At 44.5% G+C, this 23,940-nt stretch overlaps 1 protein-coding gene across 1 annotated transcript; it reads left to right on the top strand.

The window, feature by feature from the left end:
* The first annotated feature begins 240 nt into the window (after positions 1 to 240).
* Positions 241 to 20,690, top strand: LOC148816718 (glutamate receptor ionotropic, kainate 4-like). Its single transcript, XM_088939457.1, has 9 exons — positions 241 to 453; positions 5,062 to 5,175; positions 11,329 to 11,438; positions 12,974 to 13,147; positions 14,465 to 14,630; positions 15,299 to 15,524; positions 16,224 to 16,352; positions 18,252 to 18,420; positions 20,618 to 20,690. The coding sequence occupies exons 1-9, from the start codon at positions 265 to 267 to the stop codon at positions 20,688 to 20,690; spliced, it is 1,350 nt and encodes a 449-aa protein (XP_088795583.1). The 5' UTR covers positions 241 to 264.
* The last annotated feature ends 3,250 nt before the right edge of the window (positions 20,691 to 23,940 follow it).

Raw genomic sequence — 23,940 nt, 5'->3', positions numbered from 1 at the left:
TGTTTGTGCTTTTACATCCCTGCTCAGCATTTTAAGAACCAGCACAGAAATTAACATGTTTTCCTCCTCGGCCACATGTGACCAGTTTTTTAAAAACACTGACGCATCATAATTACTGTCTGCTTCTTAAATGCAAAAAATAAGAAAGCGAGCTGACAGGAAAGATGGAGAAAGTCTAGTAGCTTTTAGAGCACCGCTCTGCTCTGATGATTACTTCTGAGGTGACAACACATGCCAGTCTCGTTGTAGGAGAACCCCTACGTCATGCTAAAGAAGAACCACCAGGACCTGGAGGGCAACGAGCGCTACGAAGGCTTCTGCGTGGACATGCTGCGGGAACTGGCCGACATCCTCAAGTTCAACTACAAGATCCGGCTGGTGGGGGACGGGCTGTATGGCGTCCCGGAGGCCAATGGCACCTGGACGGGCATGGTGGGCGAGCTCATCTCCAGGGTCAGTACTGCGGCTCTCACTGGTACCCAAGGCCAGTCCAAAACTCCCTCTCACACCTGTTTCTGCCTGTACCACTCTCACAAGGCTGGGCTTGAAACAGTACATTAGGAAACTTAATGTCTGTCCATTAAGCTTTCAAAAATAGAACACAGCTTTCACAGTAAAAATAAATTATTTGAGCCTCACAAAGGAAAGCAAGCTGTAGTTGTTTGCAAGCTTTAACACAAAAACAATTAAAATTAGAGCTAAGGTCTTCAGCCCAGGAGATTCATTGTGATTTGCTAAATATATATTGCTTGCATCAGGGTGCGTTCTTTAAATCCTGCTGACCATTGACACGAACACAAGGTGCACTGAAATCAATGCTGTTCCCAGGTGCAGGTTTGTGTGAGTGTGCTGCTTCGACTATGGATGCATTCTAACACACTTACTAATCTTGAGAAAGCTCTTGCCTTTGCAGCTGAATATTTGTTATCAGAACATGAATGTTCTAAAAAGCACTAGCAGTGTCCCAGGTGAGCCTGACTCATCAACATCCTTGATGCCTCAGTTCCCTGGGTATATTGTTGAGTATACAGACGTGTGCGCATGCTCTTTAATGATTGCCAGTGGCAACACCCATAGCGGTGGAGTTAGGTAATAATTGAAAGTGCTAAAAATATTTTTAAAATCATTTTTATGAAGATGTGCTATGGGCAGGCTAGAGGTAGAGATGCAGCTATGCAGATAATCAGTAGAGTAGTGACATGGTGATTTCAAAACTCCACAGCCATCTGTCCAGGGTGTGTGTAAAGGGGCCTCCTGTAAGGTCTCTCACTTTGGGAGGAAAACTGGGGGTCACTCTATTGCCGAACCAGTGTGAACTGTGTAACACTGACATGCTTCCCCAACTTGGTTTCTTGCATTCCTGTAGATGTGATGATAGTCCAATCTCCGTGACCTTCTCTCTCTCTGCTTGCCATTGGCCTTAGCAACTATAAGAGAACGTGCATTACTTACATTAATTATAGATAGCGATGACTTTCAAAGTCAGGTTCTGAGCAGTGCAGTGCAGGCACTCCTCAGGGGCAGGGGTTTTGCAGTGGTTATCTTCTGGACTGCAGAGCAGACTGGGTGTGAGAACAATGCACAGAAACACACATTCTCTTTATGGAGTCTTTCATGTTCCACTGTGTAAAGTCATTTTTCTATAAATTGTTTTTGCCAACCTTTTTCATAAGAAACTGCTCTGCTGCTCGTTTCTCATCTGTTATGTTATAGTATGTGCTAGAAAGGACCATCTCTCACCTTGAAGACATTGATTACTTCACATTTTAGCCAAGAATATGGGGTGCTGTATGTACTGTACCAGTGCAGTACAAAGCATCTGTCATGTTGACGTTCACTGAAAAAGCACTGTTGAATCAGGATCTGCAGTGGAAAACAAGCATTGTTGTTCACAGACAGCTCTTGACCTGACTTCAATGCAGTGAGCTGTGTTATAGGACACCAATACTACACAAAGTACTGTATTGTGTAAAAGTACAGTGAAATTCATTTTAAAAGCCCTTGTTCAGAAACGGTATACAAAATATACAATATTTTTGTTCTCTCGTCTTGGAGAAAGAAATTGTTAGAATGGGAATTGGGGAATGGAAGAAACCAGGACAGAAGGCAAGGAGGGTCATTAATTGGTTATCCATCTTAATTCACTGGTCTACTGGAGGGCATTAACAACTAGCAAAAGATACAAAGAGAAACTGCCTCTTCTTATTATTGCCACGATTTGTTTCTCTTTAAGTTTGTTCCCTTGTCGTGACCTTGCAAAGTGGCGTCTTGTTAGTAGAGTCCCATGAGCTGCTGCAGGAGGCAGTGTGAGGTCTGTAGGGATGCAGTCAGATTGTGGCACAGGTGTTTAGGGAAGAGATGTGGGCAGTTTCACATTTGGTTGCTCTGTTCATACGTTGCAGGGAAGTGTGTCACTGCCAGTGACATGGGAACCTGTGACAGGTTCTGGCCATTCCCCTCCCTCTAGCTTTATGGAGGAATGAAAGGCATTTGTTGCTGTTTAGGCCTCAGCCCCCTTTCTACAGCCAGAGCAATTATAAACAGTCCACAGAGAGATGTACCTCCTGATAAACAGCTTAGCTTCATTGCAGGCAGGAAGTGTTTTTGTCTAGTGCTGAGGTTTCAGTGAGACCAGGGACATGGTGGTTAAGCCAGTGAAGTGCATTTGGCTATATGTGAATAGAGGACTCGACTCTCCTCCTAGTAGCTGAGGGGTCAGGATCTCTCCTGATAATTGAGATGAGAAGTTCACCGTTCATCGTTGTTCACAGATCGCCCTTAACCTGACTGTTGCTTTAATAAAATGAGCTGTGTTATAGGATACCAGTACTGCACAAAATACAGTCCTATAGTACTGTACAGTGAAAAAGTTGTGAAGTTCATTTGAAAGGCCCTCTTAGAAAGAACACATCAATTCAATTCAGTTTATTTTTATATAGCGCCTTTCACAACAAGGTTGCCCCAAGGCGCTTAACAAGGTTGTCCCAAGGTGCTCGACAGCGTATTCAGCAGAGCTGCTTTGACTCAATGTGCTAATGTTGTTGCTGGACAGTGTGTTAGGATTAAATGTAATTAAGCACACCCACGTAAGGAAGACCCCAAGGTAAAGAAACAAATACATTACTGAGAAAAAAGCATGGGGGGCATGATCATTTTTTTAATCATGAGAGTTTAGTGTTTCTTGTATTAACATTGTTTCATAAGATCCTATGCCTATCAAGTTTTCTAAAGCTCCTGTCTTCTGAAGCAGTTTGTCTGTCTGATAGCATTCCCAGAGACTGGCACAGAGAATGGTTTATGCATCTGCTGATAAAAATTGTTGGAGAAAACATGAAAGAAATTTCCAGTCCCACTAACACGAATGAGGCACCTGGGGAAATTCCTTTATATTGTAATGTAAACCCAACTGCTACAAGGCTGTTATGTGTCTTAGGGGAGCAATGCTCAAACAAAACTGGTTTGTGTTAAAGTGATCTCTTCTTTTTCATGATTCTTGCTGCCAGTGGAACAAGAGAAAAACACTCTTTGTGCACACAAAGAAAAAAGCTCCCAAGTTTGGAAATAATAAACTTGCAGCAAGTAATATGCTGATTACCTCAACATATGAACAAATGATGTTAAACCTCTGTGTAAACTGTTCTCTAGTGATGTAACTACTTTGGAACAAAGTTCATGTAATAAATTGTTGCATTTAGTCTTTCCTCTACAGCCTCACAGATTTTGAAGACCTGTGGGTGAGGAAAATCCACCAGCTCACCTTGCTCAGTGGAAGTCTTATATATATACTGTATATATTATATTACCCCGATCACTTTCAGTTGCTAATTGTAGATTTGGATGCTCCGCTTGCTTTTAACCACTTAAGACAAGAATAGTAACAGAGCAACTCATTTGGAGCTCGCTTGCCCCCCACTGAAATTGGACAAATTTATCAGTGTCAGGATGAGCTGTGAAAATGTCCCCAAGTGTTTCAGCCTCTGCAGTATGGTTTGGTACTTTATTCTATGCATTCTATGTAAAAAAATGTATCCCTCTGTAACTGCACTGAGTACAATACTTAAGAGAAAAATTAACCCCTCCACAGATGTTATTTTAAACTCTCATCTGATTGGGGGATGTGTGAAGAGGATGGCAACCAAGGTCACATAGCATTCTGGAGACTGCTGAAGAACCAGTGTGAGCTGTGTAAAACTGAGATACTTCTTCACCTTAGTCCTTTTGCATTCAAAGATCATGAGAAGTGGGTGAACTGTGTCCACTTGAAACTGAAATGAAAGGAGAAAATAATGAAAGAAAAAAGCCTGTGGCAGGAAATTACAGGAAGTGGAACAGACTAATGGGGATCTATCTGTGAGACAAGATCTCCTGAATTGACAAGAATAGACTGTGGACCTCCTCCCTTCTCCAAGGGGAAGGGACAAGGTCCACAGCCAATTAGTACAGAGTTTAATAGGAGAAACTACAACAGGCAGATGTTTTGAAAACTCTGAAAGGAAAGGTAGAGAGCAGATGAGTTCTTGTTAATGAGCTTTGTATTGGAAGACGTTGCTGAGCCTTTTACAGCTGAGCCCCTACAATCATAGAAAGAATAAACACACCATTATCACTTCCAGATGCCCCCGGGCTTTTTTATTTCTTATCAATAGAAGATATTATTTTCCTGCTACACCTAGATAAGGCTAATAGATGACCCAGGTCAGTTCAGGAGTGGTTACAGTGTAATGAACATGAGTGTGAGTCTCAATTTAATGTTGAGCCTCTGTACAGTGAAGTTCAGTATCTGGCTTACTAATTGTGTAAGGAATATAAATCCAATTTCCTCCTTAAACACGGCCCCAGCAGATTGCCAAGCACAGGACATGTCACCATTTGTCTCCATGTTATAGAGTCTGCATCTGTATCAAAACTGGATTAAACAAAACTATTTGGCCTACATTTAACTATTGTTATGCTCTTTGCAAGGATAAAGCTCACTGATATTCCAAAGTTTCCATCTGTCACTGGAAGCTGGAAGCAGGGTTAACTGAGGGTTAACCCTGTGCTACCTTACGTATCTTTCAGAAAGCAGACCTGGCAGTGGCTGGACTGACCATCACTGCCGAGCGGGAGAAGGTCATCGATTTCTCCAAACCCTTCATGACCCTGGGGATCAGCATCATGTACAGAGTCCACATGGTGAGTGAGGATTCACCTTTGACCCCTTGCCTGAGGCCTGATGTCATGTTAACTCCTTTGTCAAATTAAGTTGGACTTGCTTACAAGATGTGTATAAGCAAGCCACTCCAATCCTCTGTGGAATTGACAGCAGTATTGCTACTGGCTGCAAAATGTGTAAATTTCATTCTGCATTTCATATTGCCCCAGTAGTTAAATATGGGAACCACTTCTGCACCCTCAGTGTTATGGAGCAGAGCTGTGCATCCTATAGAAAATAGCTGCCTAATCGTTGTTCTGCTTCCGATTAATGTTGACCTGTCCAGCACACCAATGCTACCCTGGCCATTAGAACAAGGTTACGCTAAAATTCCAATACCTTTTTTTTAAGAACAGCAGACCATTAATCAAATTCTCTTCTTAAACTGAAGGTGACATGCCAATCTTGGATCTGTATGTGCTTGAGGCAGCTTGTGATGCAGCTTGTGCTAACAAATATAGCCTCTCAGAAGGGTATTTTCTCCAATTTGTATGAGCAGTAGATACTTCTGGTGAGGACTTCATTGACCAGGCAGCTGTGTGCAATCGATAGTAATGATGTCACAGTTAAAGTTCACACCGTTAAAGCTCACCCCATGGACAACCCTAGGTGCATTCAACACCAATCCTTCTTGCATTACAAAAAGTTTTAACTTTATCTCTCTTAGAAAAAGCTTTGTGTTTGAAATCAGCAGAATATTTTATCTAATAAAATAAGATGGCTCAAGAAGTTCAAAGAAGAAGGTTAAAATCTTAAGCATTTTAGTATGCAAATTATAATGTGATGCCACAAGCGGTGTTGAGGGACTGGATTTTCCCCCAGAACAAGGTCCCTAATGGCATCACAATGTATAATGATGATGTCCTAATGTTCTGAAGAAGGAGACAAACTGGTAACAAATTTTAGAAGATTGGGAGGAGGAAAGAAGAAAGGGACAGCTAAGCAAGGGACAGAATGAAGGAAACCACAGAGAGGAGCAGAGATGCCGCAGGGCCACAGTGAGGATGGAGCAGAGAGGCAGCACGGCCACAGAAAGAGGAGCAGAGACCCCACAGGGTCACTCTGAGAGAGGAGTAGACACTGCAGTGCCAAGGTGAAGGAGGGGCAGAAATGCTGCAGGGTCGCAGTGAGGGAGGGGCAGAGATGCCTTGGGGCCATGGTGAGAGAGAAGCAGAAACACTACAGGGTCATGGTGAGAGAGTTAGAAGACAGGAGAGGGCTGCAGAAAGGACATTAGAGACAGGGATGAGCAGGAAAGAAATAGTGAGAATGAAATGAGAAAAATTAGATTTGTTCTGGAGTGGAGGTTGGGGGTGGTGAATAAGATGAGGAAAATGTCATTTTCACCTTGATGAAACACACTGTCACGCTGACACATGTTAAATGCTGGAACATATTGGATTTGTCAGAAAAAAAGGTGGTGAGATGAATAAGTGGATTTTGCTGATTTGTTTTCTCTACACTTTGTTTTTCTACGAAGATAATGGGCATTTCAATCACAGGAGCATGCCAGCACCGACACTATCAGGTGCTGATGTATTCCTCTTAGATGCTCCTCTGCAGCAGCGCAGTTTGAGTGACGGGGCAGAGAAAGGTCACCGTAATATGACCATGACTTTCTTCCGATATCTCTCCCACAAGCTTAGTTCTTCAGGCTATTCATCAAGAGCAAAGACGCCACTCATGCGTCTCAACAGAAACGCGGCTTGTGCTTTCAACCACAGGAATGTCTCTCCTTTAACTGAACCAGGTTGTCATTCCTTCATTACAGGCCTGCTATGTTTCTATTAACATCCCTTTTGGCTGAAGAGGAGTTTGACTGTTTTCTTTTTTCCGTTCACAGAAAATGTCAGACAATTGTAATAATGGTAAAATTTTAATTTTGCTTCTGCCCTTCAGAATTCAGCCTGTAGACACCAGAACAGTTCAGGTAACACACTACAGTCTTCTTGTTAAGATCTGTGTTGATGACAAAATGTGTAACAGTGAAAATACATGTATTAATGCTGTCCAGATATACACCTTCCCCACCAGCAGGCACAGCCCACCCTTCAGCTGCCATGCCTAGGGTACAGAGGATGACCTGGCAATCCATAATAATACCCTGTGCTCCTGGCCACCAACACTTTGTTACTGTTGCACCAAGTGTCCTTTTATTTATTTTTTGCTACACTATTTCAGTTTTAATCCAATATTGATTTCAGACGCCATTACCTCTGTAGTTCTCCTGTGCCTATATCTGACTCCAAATGAAAACTTTACCCCCAATCAATAGTGAAGAAGAATGGATCCGAAGAAAAATTGATCTTTTTTTAATTATTTATATGTATTTCTTTCATTTAAAATTTCATTTAAAAAGAAGTTCCTATCCCATCTGCTCTGCTCGTGGTTTAGTGGAGGCATGTTTACCCAGCTCTTCCCAGAAAGACTGTGGTTTGTTGTCTCCACTCCACACATAGAAAAACATCCTCTCAAAACCAGGCAGGTATGTCTGACTTCAAGTCTTACTTACGAACACTCTAATTTTCAGTGGCATTTTCATACATTCCTGTGATATCACTCACTCTTGCTGTGGCTTCTGATGGTTATTTGGAAATAAGAACTTGAGTGACAAACTAAGACAGATGAGACGAGTCCAACTACCTTGTTTGGTAGTCAGTACGTAATTGATCCCAGGATCACACCCAGCCATTTCTAGAAAGCTGTCAGGGCATAGGCTTCAATAACATAGTTGGGTAGCTTGTTCCACACTCCCACAACCCTCTGTGTAAAGAAGTGCCTCCTGTTCTAAGTTTTAAATGCACTCCGCTGTAGTTTTCGCTTGTATGTGTGATTTGTTTTCACTGTTGGTTCAGGAGAAGCCCACTGCATTGGCTCTAAGAAGACACCATCACTTAGTTTTATTAGGGAAGACTGTGCCAATGTACCTTTGTGTGATTATTTAGATTAAGACATTGAAATCTATGGAAACTGTAGTAAAGGTAAGACACTATGATATATATGTTGTGGTTATATATAAGGTTTACAGGACTTCTTCCAAAGTCACAAGCCATTAAAACAATACACCATATTAAACACTATGTGATACACCATGACTATAATAAAGGAGCACATCTACAGGTTCTGCTGTGTTCTCGGATAAGATAATGAAATTATTGTCAGCATTAGCGTGTATCAGCCTCCAAAATGTATTCCTTGTTATATTTCAAAAGTGCGGCCTCTCCTATCATCATACTGAGAATATACAAACGCTCTGCTTTCTCATCTCACAGATGCAGGGATTGTGGGAGGCTGGGACAGTGTGTGAATTAGCTTCACTCCTCTCTGCTAGGTGCACAAAACTGCTTACACTCTGCCCTTGATGCCTGCAAACTTGAAAATAACATTGATGGGAGCTGTGTATCAATCTGACATGGGTTTTGAAGGTGTCAGATGCAAAACTGGCACCCTTCCTTTATCCTCTTCTTCTTTGCCGCAGGCTGCCCAGCACAGTAATGTGCTCGCACATAAAGAGAATTCAATTCAAACTGAGAAAGATGTACTTCCCATGTAGAGAAACAGACAACATGCTTAGCTTAAACATCACCTCCGCTCTGCTGTGGTCTCTTTGTGAGCAACAGGACAGAAATGACATTTTGGAGCCAGGTGTCTCTCAGCAGGTATGCTGCTCACAAAATGTAAATCACTTAAAGCTTTATCCCAGAATTTAAGTTAATGGGACAAAAATGTAAACAGTTTCTCCTGGTTTTCTAGTGCCTTGCAATACAGATTTGAAATCCAAGAAGATGCTTTTGTTTTAGAACCCCAAGGATTAGATAAAATTCCTGTAGAAGGAAGTAGAAATACTCTTTTTCTGGTGTTGAAGTGATGGTGAGATTTTTAAAAGGGCAGCATTTCACTGTTAGAAAACCAGCTTGTCCAAGATTATGTGTTCTTTATTGTTTGAAAGAGTGCAGATCTAGTAATGAAAAGATCAACATCAAGACCTAAAAAGATTTATTCTGAAGTTAATGCATGTTTATTTCTGTGATTCTGAAAGATTTTAAGTCTGAGCCCTTTTTTACAGGCCTGAGTATGAATGCTACAGATAAAGATAATTAGTTATCCCAGTATTGATCAAAAGCAAAACAATTTGCTAGACCTGTCACTCAGGAAGAGTGACGGCTTCACTGCCTGTCACATCCAATCAGGCTTTGATCTGACCTGTGGAATTATAACAGCTGCTAAACCATCGGTTCAAAGCTTTTTTGTGAGCTAGCTTGCAAAGAAGGACTGATGGTAAAAAGCATGTCTCTTAATGGAGTTTCAGAGAGGAAACAGTCCTTACTTCCCCTGCTCAGAATATACAATATACAGTAGGAAGGGCACACAGAGACAGAACAGCCTGGTGTGAAAGCACTCATAAGAGACAAATATACTTCAGTCAGGCAAAAATATTTACAGATTGAGGAACAGGACGCAGGTACAATTCACTGTGTCATCAATATAATATGGACTTGGTTGCATGGTACAGGTTAGCAGCACGGATCTTCACATCTCACTCTAAATAATCAATCCTCTGTGTGATACAGTACCTCCTGTCATGTTATAGTGGTCATTGCATCACTGTGGCAAAATACCAAGCACAAAACATTCAGATACACACAAGCACATACAGTACATTGACCTTGGGCACCAAGATGGCTGAAGGCTTAGTTGGCCAATATGCTGTAGGAGAATTGGGCATTCCTTTTGTGTCCTGCTTTGAAAATGACAAGACTCTGCACCAAAGTCCAGGCACATATTTACTGTGTTAGCTGCTGCAGTGTAGTGACAGTTAAAATTTGTAAAAATCATGTATGTATAAAAATACAAGAAATGGTCCCTTTGACACACAGCTCTCCTTTATCCTGCGATATATCCACATTAGCACAGAACTGCATGAAGCATTGTGCAGAGCAGGCACACTCCCCACAGGTATCTCCTTTTGGGTAATATATATAGAGAGAAATCTTGCAGACACATGCACACCACAAATACTGGGATTATACCAAATCTGCAGGGATCTGTGTTCATCATAAACGATACTAACAGTAATCTTCGGTCTCAGTAAGCCTACATCACAGTCATTGGCAAGAGAAGCACGAAAACTGACACAAGGTGCAGGGCTGTGAATTTTTAACCTGCTGCTCGCAAGATTGCACACAAACAGCTCACACACTGCCCCCCATGTCAGACATGTCAGATCCGTCTTCTACACATGTGGTTTCCCTCAGTAAACTGGCATTGAGCTTGACATTGCTGGCTGCAAATGCCAGACTAGCCAATAGCTACAGCCTACCAAGACCACAAAGCTGCCAATATCACCCAGATGTCAAGTGCTTTCCTTTGCACGGCCCCATTGATTTTATCGGGTACTGCTCAGCTCTGTTTCAGCATTGCTAATAACAAGACAAGGGTTCATTTTCTTTTGAAAAAGTACAATGTTTTTTTGGTTTTCTGTCAAAGTGTATTTTTGAATGGTTAGTTGTTCTTTTATTGCTGTAAACTGTTTTAATGAATAATGTTTCAGGATAGGTGACGTAGAGTGAAATTAAGCTCAGTAGAAAAAATATAGGGATTTTGCACCCATCGTCCGTGGAAAACTGATTGCCAAGGAAAATTCTGAATTTCCAGATTCTGAGCTTAGTCACCATGATAAAGGAATTGCAGTTCCAGGGTGAACACAATCCATTAGAAATGTTTGATGCAGTAAGATGCATTATAAATGGTAGCTGCAGTAAAAGCAGGGTAGCGAGTGATAACTTCACACAGTGAAGTCATGGTGTATAGAGAAGTTCACAGAGGTGTGGTACACCTGATTGAAACCATGAGACATCTGCTAAGGCACATGTGGAGAACACATGGTCCATTCACACAGCACCCAACCACACAGCCACCCCATTCTAAGACAGGATAATGCACACCTTTTCTTTTATGGCATCATGAAAGCAGCATGAGAGCTCCAAGCTGAACTTCTGAAATCCTGGTGTGTCAGCCTCTGCAGTGTAGAATGGCAGTTCATCCCATGCATTATTATATAATCCCCTGTGTAAAATGCTGCCTTTCATGCAGGGTCAAAGTTTCACAGTGATGTGCGTGTCTGTGTGTCACAGGGCCGCAGGCCGGGATACTTCTCCTTCCTGGACCCCTTCTCCCCTGGAGTGTGGCTCTTCATGCTGCTGGCTTACCTGGCTGTCAGCTGTGTGCTGTTTCTGGTGGCCAGGTATGTGCTGTGTGATTCCACATCACCATCTGGTGGCACACGTGGAGTATTGTGGTTGGGAAGAGAATGTTGAGAACATGGGGAGGAAACATTTCTTATGTGTGTGGTGATATTAAAATGAGCTAATCTGTTCGCTCCCCCATGGTAGCCTTAGGCAATCTGCTTTCAAATGTCTTTAGCGTTGAGCTGTTTCATGAGTGCTGGTTTTCAGTTTTGAAATGTACTAGTTTCCCACTAGTTCTTGTTCAGCCTCCAAACCCTGGATTGCAGTGGTATCAGATAGATTGAAGAGGTGATCAGGTGCTTTACTGGCCACAATAGTGTCTTCATCCCATCCAGTTTCCATGAGTAGGACGCTAAGTCCGGCTGGTACTGAGCTGGGTCTGGGCCCCGGTCAGTGTAGCTGTTATTTGCTTTACAAATTGGTGGGAGTGCTGTGCAGCAAAACTACAGATGCAATAAAACCTACACCATCAGTTTTTCTGTAGCTGATTTACACTGTTTTATCTGGGCAGTCAGGCAGCATCTGGTCAGGATTTGTAGCTGTATGTCTTTTTCTGTCCCACAGCAGCAGTAACACCACTTAGATGAAATAAGAGGGTGGTGATTTGAGAAGAGCAGGAGCCCTCCCCCCACCCTGATTGTAAAATATTATTTAATTGCTTTCATCAAGGCACATAAAACAGCACATTTCACAAAGCACAGTGTAAACCAAATAACTGTGAATATCAAGCATGTGAATTGCATCTGACTGACAAAGCAAGTCAATAATAATCACTAATCACTAATCATTATAATTACCAATAATAATTTCTAAATAATTAGAAAAGTAATGTACATAGTGAATGCTTAAGTAGGTACAGCAGACTGTACAGAACATAATGCTCCAGATGTCCGTTGTTTATCAGAAGCCACTTATTCTTGATAAGGGTCACAGCAAGAGTAACCCTAAGCCCATCCTGGAAGCACAGGGCACAAGACAGAGCTACACCTTGGATGGGACGCCCGTCCAGCACAGGACATGCAAAGACATGGACAGCTTGGAGATACCAGCTAACCCAGGCTGCATGCCTTTGACATGTGGGAGGAAACTAGAGCACCTGGGAAATGAACGTGGGGGGAACATGCAGTCTCTACACAGAATGTCACTTAAGCTACAACCAAACCAAGTACCCAAGACCCTGTAAGGTATGGGTGCTAATCATCGTGCCACCCAGCTGCTGCACTTTGATTTTTTTAATATATTAATGAATTGTATCAATATTGAAATTCTTCAGCAGGGGAACAGGAGACAGCCTTCTGCTGATTCGGCTTTTACAGAACTCAGTATACACATCAGTGTTGGGTCTGACCTGCATAACAGACAAATTGCAAAAGTTTTCCAATTCTTTTTATACACTACAGCTTCCCTTTGACCCTGTGGGAAATTTTCTGGTTTGTTTTTCATTTTAAAATAATACCCCTGTTAAAAGTCTGAGTCTATTTTTGTCCCTCTATTACATTCCAAACCCCACTCCATCTTTTTCTCTCTGCAGACTGACCCCGTATGAGTGGTACAATCCACACCCCTGCCTTAAGGGACGCTGTAACCTGCTGATCAACCAGTACTCACTGGGGAACAGCTTCTGGTTCCCAGTGGGTGGATTCATGCAACAGGGCTCCACCATCGCACCTCGGGCCCTCTCCACACGCTGTGTCAGTGGAGTCTGGTGAGACACACACCTGGACTGCTCTGTCTGGGGTCCCTAACTGCTAGGACAGCTTAAGACTTGAGGAGGAGGGTTAAATCAGTCCAGTCAAACCTTAAATCACCCCTAGGGGTATAAGATGCCCTTTCTGGGCGTTACTGTAAATTATCAAAAACATAATTTACGCACAGACATGCAATTACTACTGTTTTATTTGATTAAATCTAGGTAGTGTTTAAGGTAATCATAAAAAAGAGTATAATTTTTCATGTGTTCTTCATTTTACTGTGAAATTAAAATAAATATATAATAAATGTGTTTTCATCCTATGGTTATTACTGTGTATAGTTTAGGTTTAAAGAACTGATCTACTTCAATGATATTTGATAAGAGGTGCAGAACAGATTTTGAGAACCAAAGGGGGATGCAGGCTGCAGTAAAAGGTTAAGAATCACTCTCTCATCCTAGCGTTAATCCCGCATCAGCAGGGTCCACTTGTCAGCACGCCTGTCTCCATTTGGTGGTTTGAACCAAATCTTTGCGCTGACGTTGCCATTAAATGCGACCGAGAATACTCCAACCAGCGCATCGCTCCGCCTGCCTTCGGAGTGGGGGGGAGGAGAACAAAGTAATATAGCCAATTCATAGTGAGGATTATTAGGAGGCATAGGAAATTTGGCCAGGTTACACCCCTACGCTTTTCGAGAAACACCCTGGGATTTTTAATGACCACAGAGAGTCAGGACCTCGGCTTTACATCTCATCCAAAAGATGGCACCTGTTTACAGTATAGTGTCCCCATCACTATACTGGGGCATTAGGACCCACATGGACCACAGGGTGAGTGCCCCCTGCTGGCCCCACTAACACCTCTTCCAGCAGCAACCTTAGTTTTTCCCAGGAGGTCTCCCATCCAGGTACTGACCAGGCTCATACCTGCTGAGCAGCAGTAGGCTGCTAGCTGTGAGTTGCAGGGTGACATGGCTGCTGGCTAAAGGTTAAGAATCACTGACTTAAATTAATTATGTTAATAATTGTCCTGAGGTCCAGAACTGTTCATGGCTAAATGAGACTTTGAAAGCATTCTGGTTTGTGACTCTCAAGGGCTATAATAATGTATTTTATAAACCCCAAAAAAAGTTACAAACATGCTAAATGTAAGGTTTTTTGTTTGATTTCAACTTTTGGAGAGTAGTAATATGAATCTTAATGTACTGTAACATGGTGAAATGCACAGGAATACATGGTGACATGGTCAGGAATCGTACAGAAGTATTGTTTCCCTGAAGCATGTGTGCTGAAATGTGCTGTTGCAGAGTCAGTGTTCCTCTGTTCCAGGTGGGCCTTCACCCTGATCATCATCTCCTCCTACACTGCCAACCTGGCAGCCTTCCTAACCGTCCAGAGGATGGAGGTGCCCATCGAGTCTGTGGATGACCTGGCTGACCAGACAGCCATCGAGTATGGAACCATGCAGGGGGGCTCCACCATGACCTTCTTCCAGGTAACCCCCCTCGAGCAGACCATACCAGGTGTCTTGCTGCATGACATCAGCACTTATCCACAGCATACCCCAGCATGTCTCCATGAGACACACTTGCTTGGGGTCAGAGCACAGGGTCAGCCATTTAACTTAACGAAACATAACTTTATTAGCCCTATACAATTTCTTGCATTAGGAATTTGTCTTTTTGCATACCTCAGCTTGCTCTCCATGAGACAGAGACACACAGATAGGGAGGGAAGCTTGGGGTCAGAGCGCAGGGTCAGCCATCGTACAGCGCCCCTGAAGCAGTTGGGTTTAAGGGCCTTGCTCAGGGGACCAGTGGAGTAGGATTGTATATATATAATCATAAATAAATAATTATATACTTATAAATATATAAGCATACCAGTTATTCTCAGGCTTTTTTAAAAAAATGTCCATAAGTCCTAGATGTTGCTAGTTCAAACTTTGTTCCTGTGGAACAAAACCCATAGTTATTAAGAGCTCTGTGGTCCATTCCATTCTCAGTCTGATCTGTCTTGTGATGGCCTTACATGTTTCCTTTCACTTATCATTCTCTCCAGATTTTTCAGTCATGATTTTTTTTTTATATGTACTTTACCCACAAAGGACTTTCCTCCTCACCTCCCACAACCACCTCTCTCACTCTTCCTGCCTGTCCACAGAACTCACGCTACCAGACATACCAGCGGATGTGGAACTTCATGCACTCCAAGCAGCCCAGCGTGTTTGTGAAGAGCACAGAAGAGGGCATCGCCCGTGTGCTCAACTCCAACTACGCTTACCTGCTGGAGAGCACTATGAACGAGTACTACCGCCAGCGCAACTGCAACCTCACCCAGATTGGGGGGCTGCTTGACACCAAGGGCTATGGCATCGGCATGCCACTGGGTACGGAAGGCTGGTGCTGAATCATAATCTGAAAGATAAGCCTCATAAGAAAAAGGACTGTACACACCATACATAAGCCCCTCCTCTATCTGCCCACATGCCAGCAGGACTGTGCATCATCACAGACAGATATATGTGATGGTCCTCTAGTGGGAACCAAATATCTCTACTTTCTGCTGCTCAACTGCAGTGTAAAGAGAAAAACCAAGTAGATGCCTGCTTGTAATGTGGTTCAAGTAGGTAGCTGTGTCAGCATGCATAGGCAAGGAACAAGTGAAGATGTACAGTATTCCATGCTTAAAAAAGGGAAGAAAAGATACACAATATTTCAGCTGTGGAGCCTTCTTTGGGTGTGAGAAAGAGGGAAAAGCTGCTTGTAATGTGTACGTTCCAGGTAGCAGTGAGCTGTGCAGAGTAGTAAATTCCTCTTTGGGGAAGCTTTAACATAGGAAAAAGAACTTCTCACCATCTATTCTGTAATTCCGTTTCCTACGACTGGAAGGTTGTGAGTTATTACTATCTGTAATAGTTTCCTACCTGTAATAGGGCAGCTATTTTTAACAGACTGTACTCTGTCCATGTTTTACTGCTTGTAAAATAAAATGCGGTGTATGCTGATATATTTTATTACACTGACACAGGACAGAAAGACATGTGACACTGTACAAATCCCCATCTCCCCCTCTCTCCCTCACCCAGGCTCTGTGTACCGGGATGAGTTTGACCTGGCCATCCTCAAACTGCAGGAAGAGAACCGTCTGGAGATCCTGAAGAGGAAGTGGTGGGAGGGGGGCAAGTGCCCCAAAGAGGAGGACCACAGAGCCAAAGGTACCAGCATGCCACCTTCCTCACTCCACACCAGGGATGAACAGGCAGGGCATGCGAAACCTCTCTCTTTAATGAAATTCTGCAGGGACCTGAGACAAGGGGTCTGCAAGAAAGAGGGTTTTATTTATTCTGTCACTGACAAAGCTGTTCTGTCAAGCATGGGGCTGGTAGCTCAGAATTTTTATCCAGCAGGCATTACCAAAGGCCTGTTGGTTGCCACAGTGTGACACTTCATAACAAGATTCGCACAAGCTGCCCATGTGGATGGTGTGATATTGACACTGTTTCTTCATTAAAAATGCTCCTGCATTTTCAAGAGAAAATATTACTAAAAATGATTACTAACTAACTTATTACTAAGTTATTACTAAAAATAGTGGTATACAAAATAAGTTGCTAAGTGATAATGCTACCCTGTCAGTATAGTGCCTTATTCTCACCATCTGGAGCACTGTCAGAGCTTCTTTTGTGGTTCCTGCTAATCTGCACTGTGTAGCACAGTGGATGTGTTTCTGGAGCTGCTTTGCATTTAAAGCAGGTCATTTTCACAGCTTTCATGCAATTCAACAATTTGTGATTGGTTTGTGCTCCAGAGAACTGCTGGAGTTTTATGCCCCCTGGTAACTACATTGCAGACCTCTCATGGGGGCAGCAACAGGTCAGGGCATGTGCTGGACTCCAGTGCTGATAACGAGAAGGGAAGATTTCTGTGTGTCTCTCCTACAGCCTGTTATTTTATCAGTGCCCTCTTGCCCTCAGTGATGAACCCCCAGATGAAAAAAACTGTACTGCTTGACACCCGAAATCTGAGGCCTGAAATTGTTTTGGCAGAAATCATTTTTTATATGACAAACGAACATGTTTTCAAGTAGGTAGCTGCGTCAGCATGCGTAGGCTGTAACGGAACAAGTACAGGTTTATTCCATGCTGAAAAGAGAAAAAAAGAAACACAACCTTTTTATTGTGGAGCCAGCCAGTAGAAGGCTGACACCTGAAGAAGGCTTCACAGCCAAAATGTTTATTTTCTTCTCTTTTCAGCATGAAATAAACCTTAACTTGTTCCTTTGCAACATGTTTTCATTTCATTCTTCTGTTATTTTTAATATAGAGATGCTCAGGTTACATTGGATTTTTAGATGTCACACACGCACACAAATAGCAGATTTCAGCTTGAAGTTATTGGTGTTACTCACACAGAGCTTGACATTTCTTCACCAATAAGAATTTCTGCTGTGGGCCCTAAAAGAACAGTTCTAACCTTTCCATCTAACCTTGAATAACAATACAAAACTTAATTTCTCTCCTAGACAGAACACTATTAGAGCAGTTCAAACAGTCTCTGAACCCATGTCCTGAAAATACCTGTGTGGCATCTGTGTGCGCAAGGTAACAAAGATAAAATAACATTACAGGTTTATAAAGTCTGCTTTTACCGGGCTAGAGTTAGGGTGTAATTCTTCCATGTGGCATCCACCACATCCTTTCGGTCTTCACCCAAAGTTCACGGCCATAAGTAAGATTGGAACTGGGAACAGTGACTGTGTTGGTTATCAGGGCCTGGATGGACTTCAGTGTGCAGCAGTCCACCATCAAGGAGGTGCTTGCAAAGCCTCCTGGTCTGTGGTAAACCTCACTACAAAGTCAGTAACATATTTCATACCTCACAAAACGTGTTATACCATGATTAGAAGTGTAGCAAATCAGAAGGAAGTCATGGTTAAGGTTTAAAGGATGGAGATCTCTGGTAAACCATGTTTCAGACTGCTAGAGACCACATGAAAGTGTGTTAAGCAGACCCAGGAAAACAGATCTTGTGAGCTGTGAGGAGGGACGGACTAATGTTAATATGTTTTGCTGAGCCGGGGTGGCTGAAGTTACGTGTCTGTGTGCCGTCCGCAGGCCTGGGCATGGAGAACATCGGCGGCATCTTCGTGGTGCTGGTGTGTGGGCTGCTGGTGGCGATCTTCATGGCCGTGCTGGAGTTCATCTGGATGCTGCGGCAGACGCCTGGAACAGAGGTGAGAGGAGGCACCCTGACCTGCGTCTGCCTCGCGAGCCTCTCCCACTCGTGAGAAGAGCATGCCTTCTCTGGAGGCCAGTGGAGATACAGGGCAGGCTGTGAAGAAGACACCAGCACACAGATATGAGATTTTTGGTGAAGGGAAGTGAGCAAGTTAAGTCAGAAATATGAACTGAACCTGCAGTATGGTGAACTAAAGCTGCAAACGAACTAGAGGTTAGTTCCACGAGAGCAGTGCGGAGGCCCAGTCAGGGCCCTGCACTTGTAACTGGAAGGTTGTGAGTTTAAATCCCATGTATACTGGATACACTTAGAGACAAGGTACTCCACTCAGGAAAAATATGGCAGCTTGAAAATTTAATAATACTACCACACTTAGAAGTGGAGGAATGCTCTATGGTAGTAACTCCATGTATTTCATTAATTATTTTCACTTGTCAATGTGGAACTTACCCCTGCCTGTTCCTCAGCACTAAGTGCCTGCTGTCTTTTACTGTTGTGATAGTGAAGTATAGGTGATATGGCCAACACCTTCCAGGTGATCCTGTTCTTCTTGCACGCTTTGGAAAACTTTGATGAATTCCCACTATTTTTTTCAATATCTGTTCCTAACACAATTCTTCCAAGATTCTAGGTATACACTCAGTCAGTTGACATAATTCTGTAACATAACAGTTTCTTGTGTATTTATAGAGGTGGTAGGACTATAAGCATATAATGCAGTCTGTAAATATTAGAGAACCAGATCGTGATAACTTTTTTTAAATAAAGCCATCGAATGTGCTGCAGCTACAGTAGAAGAATTCCATTTCATTTAATGTGACGCTAAAGTTAACCAGACAGAGAAGAAATGTCAGAGGTCCAAGTCCAAATAATATTTGAATTCACATGTTCATTCATTTTAACTTTTAAGTATGTAGTGACAGCCAGTTAAATCTCAGTTCATTACCTGATTACTGTTACTTTCCTTGTTCACCATCATTAATTCAAGTCCACCGTAGTGTTCTCTATTCCTTTGACTGCCTCCTGCCTGATAAAGCTGAGGAAATATGAATCTGGTCAGCTGGAAAACTGAAGCTCCTGCAAGTCACTTAACACTGTCCCATGCAATTCAGCATATTGATATGACACGCTGAATAATTTGGGAATGTTTTCTTTATATCTTTTTGCTGTTTTGTTTTTTTTTTTTACCATGGATCATTGATGAATACCAAACACTGTCCTTTTCATCAAAACACAACCACCAGGGCACTTTATTATTTTGTTAACAATTCACTGATTATAGACCAAATCTGATTTTTAAATCAGATTTAAATCAGGAGAACCTCCCGACTCTCTCACTGTATATTGGATTGCACTTACCCTTGCTAAGATGAATACTCCGCAATTGCCGTCACAGTAACAGCACTTATCAACACTTAGTGCTATACAAATGCACATTTCACGAGGAATGACAATGCCCCAAAATCAAAGCGTAACAAACAATTGCAGAGTGAATATTTGACTTAACCCACTTGGCTGAGGGCCGACCTCCTGGCCATAGGACGAGGAGGCCAGGACCCCCCCACAAGGTAACCAAGGGGTAGCTGCAGAGGTGGAGTTGGGGTGCAAAAGTCACAAGCAAGGGAGAGAGATATCACATTTGGTATCTATAGTGTTCGGTGGAGGAAGGACGAAGGGAGTGATTGCTAATCACTGACGGCTGGGAATGATTGAGCGAGGTTGTTGTCATCCCTCCCGAACTTTAGTTAAATAAACTCCATTTCATGAGGAATGACAACGCCCCAAAATCGAAGCGTAACAAACAACTGTGGAGTGAATATTTGGCTTAACCCGCTTGGCTGAGAGCCAACCTCCTGGCCGTAGGACGAGGAGGCCAGGACCCCCAAAAGAACCAAGCGGGACTGCAAACCGCCAATGCAGAATTTGGAAGAGCTTGGAGAAGGAAAGAAGGTGTGATCTGAGGCGCTTGGGTCGTGCAGCGGTAGGGCAGTCGGAGTGCCTGTCTGTGTTCTGTATAGGTTTACTGTACGGAAGGTCGCTTCTGTTGGCCTAGGTGAGTCATTTAATATGGATACGTGTTGAGGCGTTGACAAAAGGGAATTCGAACGGAGGTGGGGTCTAAGTGATGAGGAACCGTGTAAGCTCTTCGTGGATGGGAATGAAAATCACTGCTAATATTGGAATGGGTTAGTGGTGCCAGCGTTATCTGGATGGGTATGGGCCCGTGTTTGTCCCCCAAAAGCAGCGGTGGATATTGGAGACTCCTGCGCTTGATTCGCACGGTGATCGGGAGGAGGAATGGAAGTAGACAGTAGCAACTTGGCCTTTTATAGCCATTAACTTTGATGAGGGTTTCCTGGATGGACGGAGTGGCCAGCTCGAAGGAAGTGTGGAGGCTTGTAAACCTTATGGCAAGTGCCACCTTGCTATCAGATGATAAATTGAGTATAAGGAGCTGGCTGCTGGGACTCTTATGGAACCTGGAACTGGATGGTGAGCATTGATGGCCTTATGACAGATCCATGTGGGCGCTGTGGAGAGGAAAACAAAAACTCCCGTTGGGAGAAAATAAACCTCTAGGGGTCCCGGCCCAATGGATGCCCTCCCTCCGGGCAGCTAGGCATTTTTTTGAAAAGCTCCAGACTCCAGCTGTGGTACTGTAGCTCATGGAATTTGTGTGAAGTGAGGGCGGTACTGGATCGGAGAAGTAGGTCCAGAGTGGGAGAAATGATCCCGGTGCTGGACTGGATGTCGGGGGGCGATTGTTGCGTAGGCAGACGTAGGTGGCTGGGCGGACCTGGGCCGAGAGGTGGTGGCGACAGCCGGGGAGGATGAGAGGAAGAGAAATGGGCCTGGGGTTGGATTGGGTGCCAGGGATAAAACGCGCATGAGATGGGGGAATGGGGTGAGGGACTTAGCTGTGCGGATGTCGGGGGGGTGGCTCTGGTAGCAACAGAGGACAGAAGGGATAAGATTTAGGCTGGATAGGAGAAGAGGGGTAAAGAGGCGATGAGACAGGGACGCAAAACGTAGGGCAACTGGCAGGAGAAATGAACTTGGAGGGTGCCAGGGATGGGGAAGCAAACGAAGGAGGAGCAGATTGGACACATGGGGGGGGGGGGTAAGGGACAAAGGACACCTGTTGGTGGGGTGGTACCAGGCGGCGGCAGGCAGGCGAGGGAAAAAACAAAGTCGAGACTGAGACACGAGACGTGGGACTTACCTGTAGGGACGTGGTGCCGGTAGTGCCGGGAATGAACAGACTAGACTCGTGACGGCTACAGATTTGGCCAGAGGTAGGACACCGGACAGACCCGGGGCCGAGGAGATGGCCGCAGTAGCAGCAGAGATGAAGCGAATAGGTCCGGGGCCTAATTGGAGGCCAGGGATAGGGAAAATGAGACGCAGATTTTGAAAATGCACGCTTCCGAGACGAAGACCCGACTCCATGAGCGGTTCCATCTGAGCCTGGGAGAAATGCAGTCGTGCGGCAGCCTGGGATGTGTTTTGTTTTTATAAATGGAACACGGGGGATCAGGACGACGAGACAAGGACACGAAACATGAGGGTTGGGTTGGACAGAACATGAATAGGACAGGGACGCAAGAAGAGGGACAACTGCTGACTGGGCCGGAGATAGGACGGCGGGCAGATACGGCACCAAGGAGGTGGCCGCAGTAGCAGCAGAGGGGGAACTAGATTGGAATTGGGGGCTAGATTGAATGCCAGGTACGGGGACACGAGACGGGACGACTGCTGGCTGGGCCGGAGGTAGGACGCTGGACAGGCCCAGGGCTGAGGAGATGGCCGCAGCAGCAGCTGAGACGGGAGGAATGGGCCGGGGCTAAATTGAACGCCAAAGGTTCTTCATCGGAGCAGAAAATTTACGGGTCCGAAGGCGATCGAAACGCAAGAGAAAAAGCACGAGCTTGTGCAACGCGAAAGACGCACACGAATATGCAAAAGTCTCAAACGATGAAGAGAGATATCGCATTTGGTATTTATAGTGTTCGGTGGAGGAAGGACGAAGGGAGTGATTGCTAATCAATGACGGCTGGGAATGATTGAGCGTGGTCGTTGTCATTCCTCCCGAACTTTAGTTAAATAAACTCAGTTTTAAGCCCAGATTTAACTTTTTGGTTTTCCCATCACAAAAAGAAAATTTTATTCTTAGTCTGTTTTATTCAGGGAATGCTTAAAGGACAGGTCATAAATCAATTCAGACTAAACAGCAGTTATTAAATACATTAATTTTTAATCATGAACAGGAGAAAATGTGGCGTGCTGGTTAGTGCTGCTGCGCACACAGTGATCCTGGGTTTGATTCTGGCCACATTCTGTGCGGAGTTTGCATGGTCTCCCCATTGTTTGCATGAATTTCATCGTGTGCTCATCGGAACACGTCCTGCACATCCTACAGGGAATCCTGTGCATCTGGATCTGCACTTCTGCACCTTATTCTGGGAGTAAGCGGGTAGGCTGTGAGTCTGATGAATATGGGTGATCAAGCCCTTGCGCTGGTGTACGATGTCTCCCAGCCTCTCTCTCTGTCTCTCTCTTCCTCATAGTTGTCCATGTGTGAGGAGATGTTCCAGGAGCTGCGCGGGATCGTGCTGTGCCGGGACAGCCTACAGCTGCGTCGCCGGCGCAGTGGGGGTGTCCCGCGGGCGCGGCCCCTGCCCCTCGAAGAGCGAAGAGCCCGTGCCGCCACCAGCCTTAGCAACGGCAAGCTGTGCGGAGGCAGCGGGACTCCCGAGCCTCTGGCACACAGACTGGCGCAGGAGGCGGCCTTGGTGGCACGGGGCTGCACCCACATCCGCGTCTGCCCAGAGTGCCGGCGCTTCCAAGGCCTGAGAGCCAGACCCCCAGGGGCCAGCGGCGCCTCCCCCGTCCACAGTGAGGAGAGCCTGGAGTGGGAGAAGGCCACCAACAGCAGTGAACCTGAGTAAGCGCCACCCTGCTGCCCACCAGCCGCTCACACAAGAATCTGGGGATTGTTGGGTTGCAGGGCACTAGCGGACCAGTCCCCTCCTGCCCTGAAGAAGAGAGGTCAGGAGCCTGGCCAGGCGACTCATGGGGAGGTGGCGCCCTCCTTGGCACACTGTCCCCCCCACCCCACACCCACCCAGGAGGGAGCTTCCTTTTGGCTCTCCCAACAGCCTGCCAGGCAATAGCCAGGCCCCAGACACCCAGCCCAGCAGGGTCCATAGCGGACAGTCACCCTACTATGCAGTTTTCACTCCAGGGGTCTTTTCCTTTTTTTCCATTGTTTTCTTTCTAAATTATTTTTGCTGAAAAGTTTTAAATTAGCGTTATCGTTTTTATGAATGTTATTTTGATTTCCTCGTGGAGCACTGGGCCTAGTCCCCAAGACAACAGCCTTTTCAAACTGCAGCTTTTGGGGAAAAAAAAATAAAAGCATCATGAACCGTGACTTCAGATTTTTAAAAAGTGCCAAAAAAAAACAACACTGGGGGACCCTGCACTGGTGTCGCTGCACCGCGAGGGGGCTCTCTCTCCTTGCCGACGACACAGGAGCACCGGGGCTCCCTCACTGCCTGGTGG

This window comes from Atractosteus spatula, chromosome 22, assembly GCF_055471065.1.
Source record: "Atractosteus spatula isolate fAtrSpa1 chromosome 22, fAtrSpa1.hap1, whole genome shotgun sequence".
NCBI classification, from domain to species: domain Eukaryota; kingdom Metazoa; phylum Chordata; class Actinopteri; order Semionotiformes; family Lepisosteidae; genus Atractosteus; species Atractosteus spatula.
The sequence above is the reverse complement of the archived record's forward strand: the minus strand, read 5'-3'. Positions and strand labels throughout refer to the sequence as shown.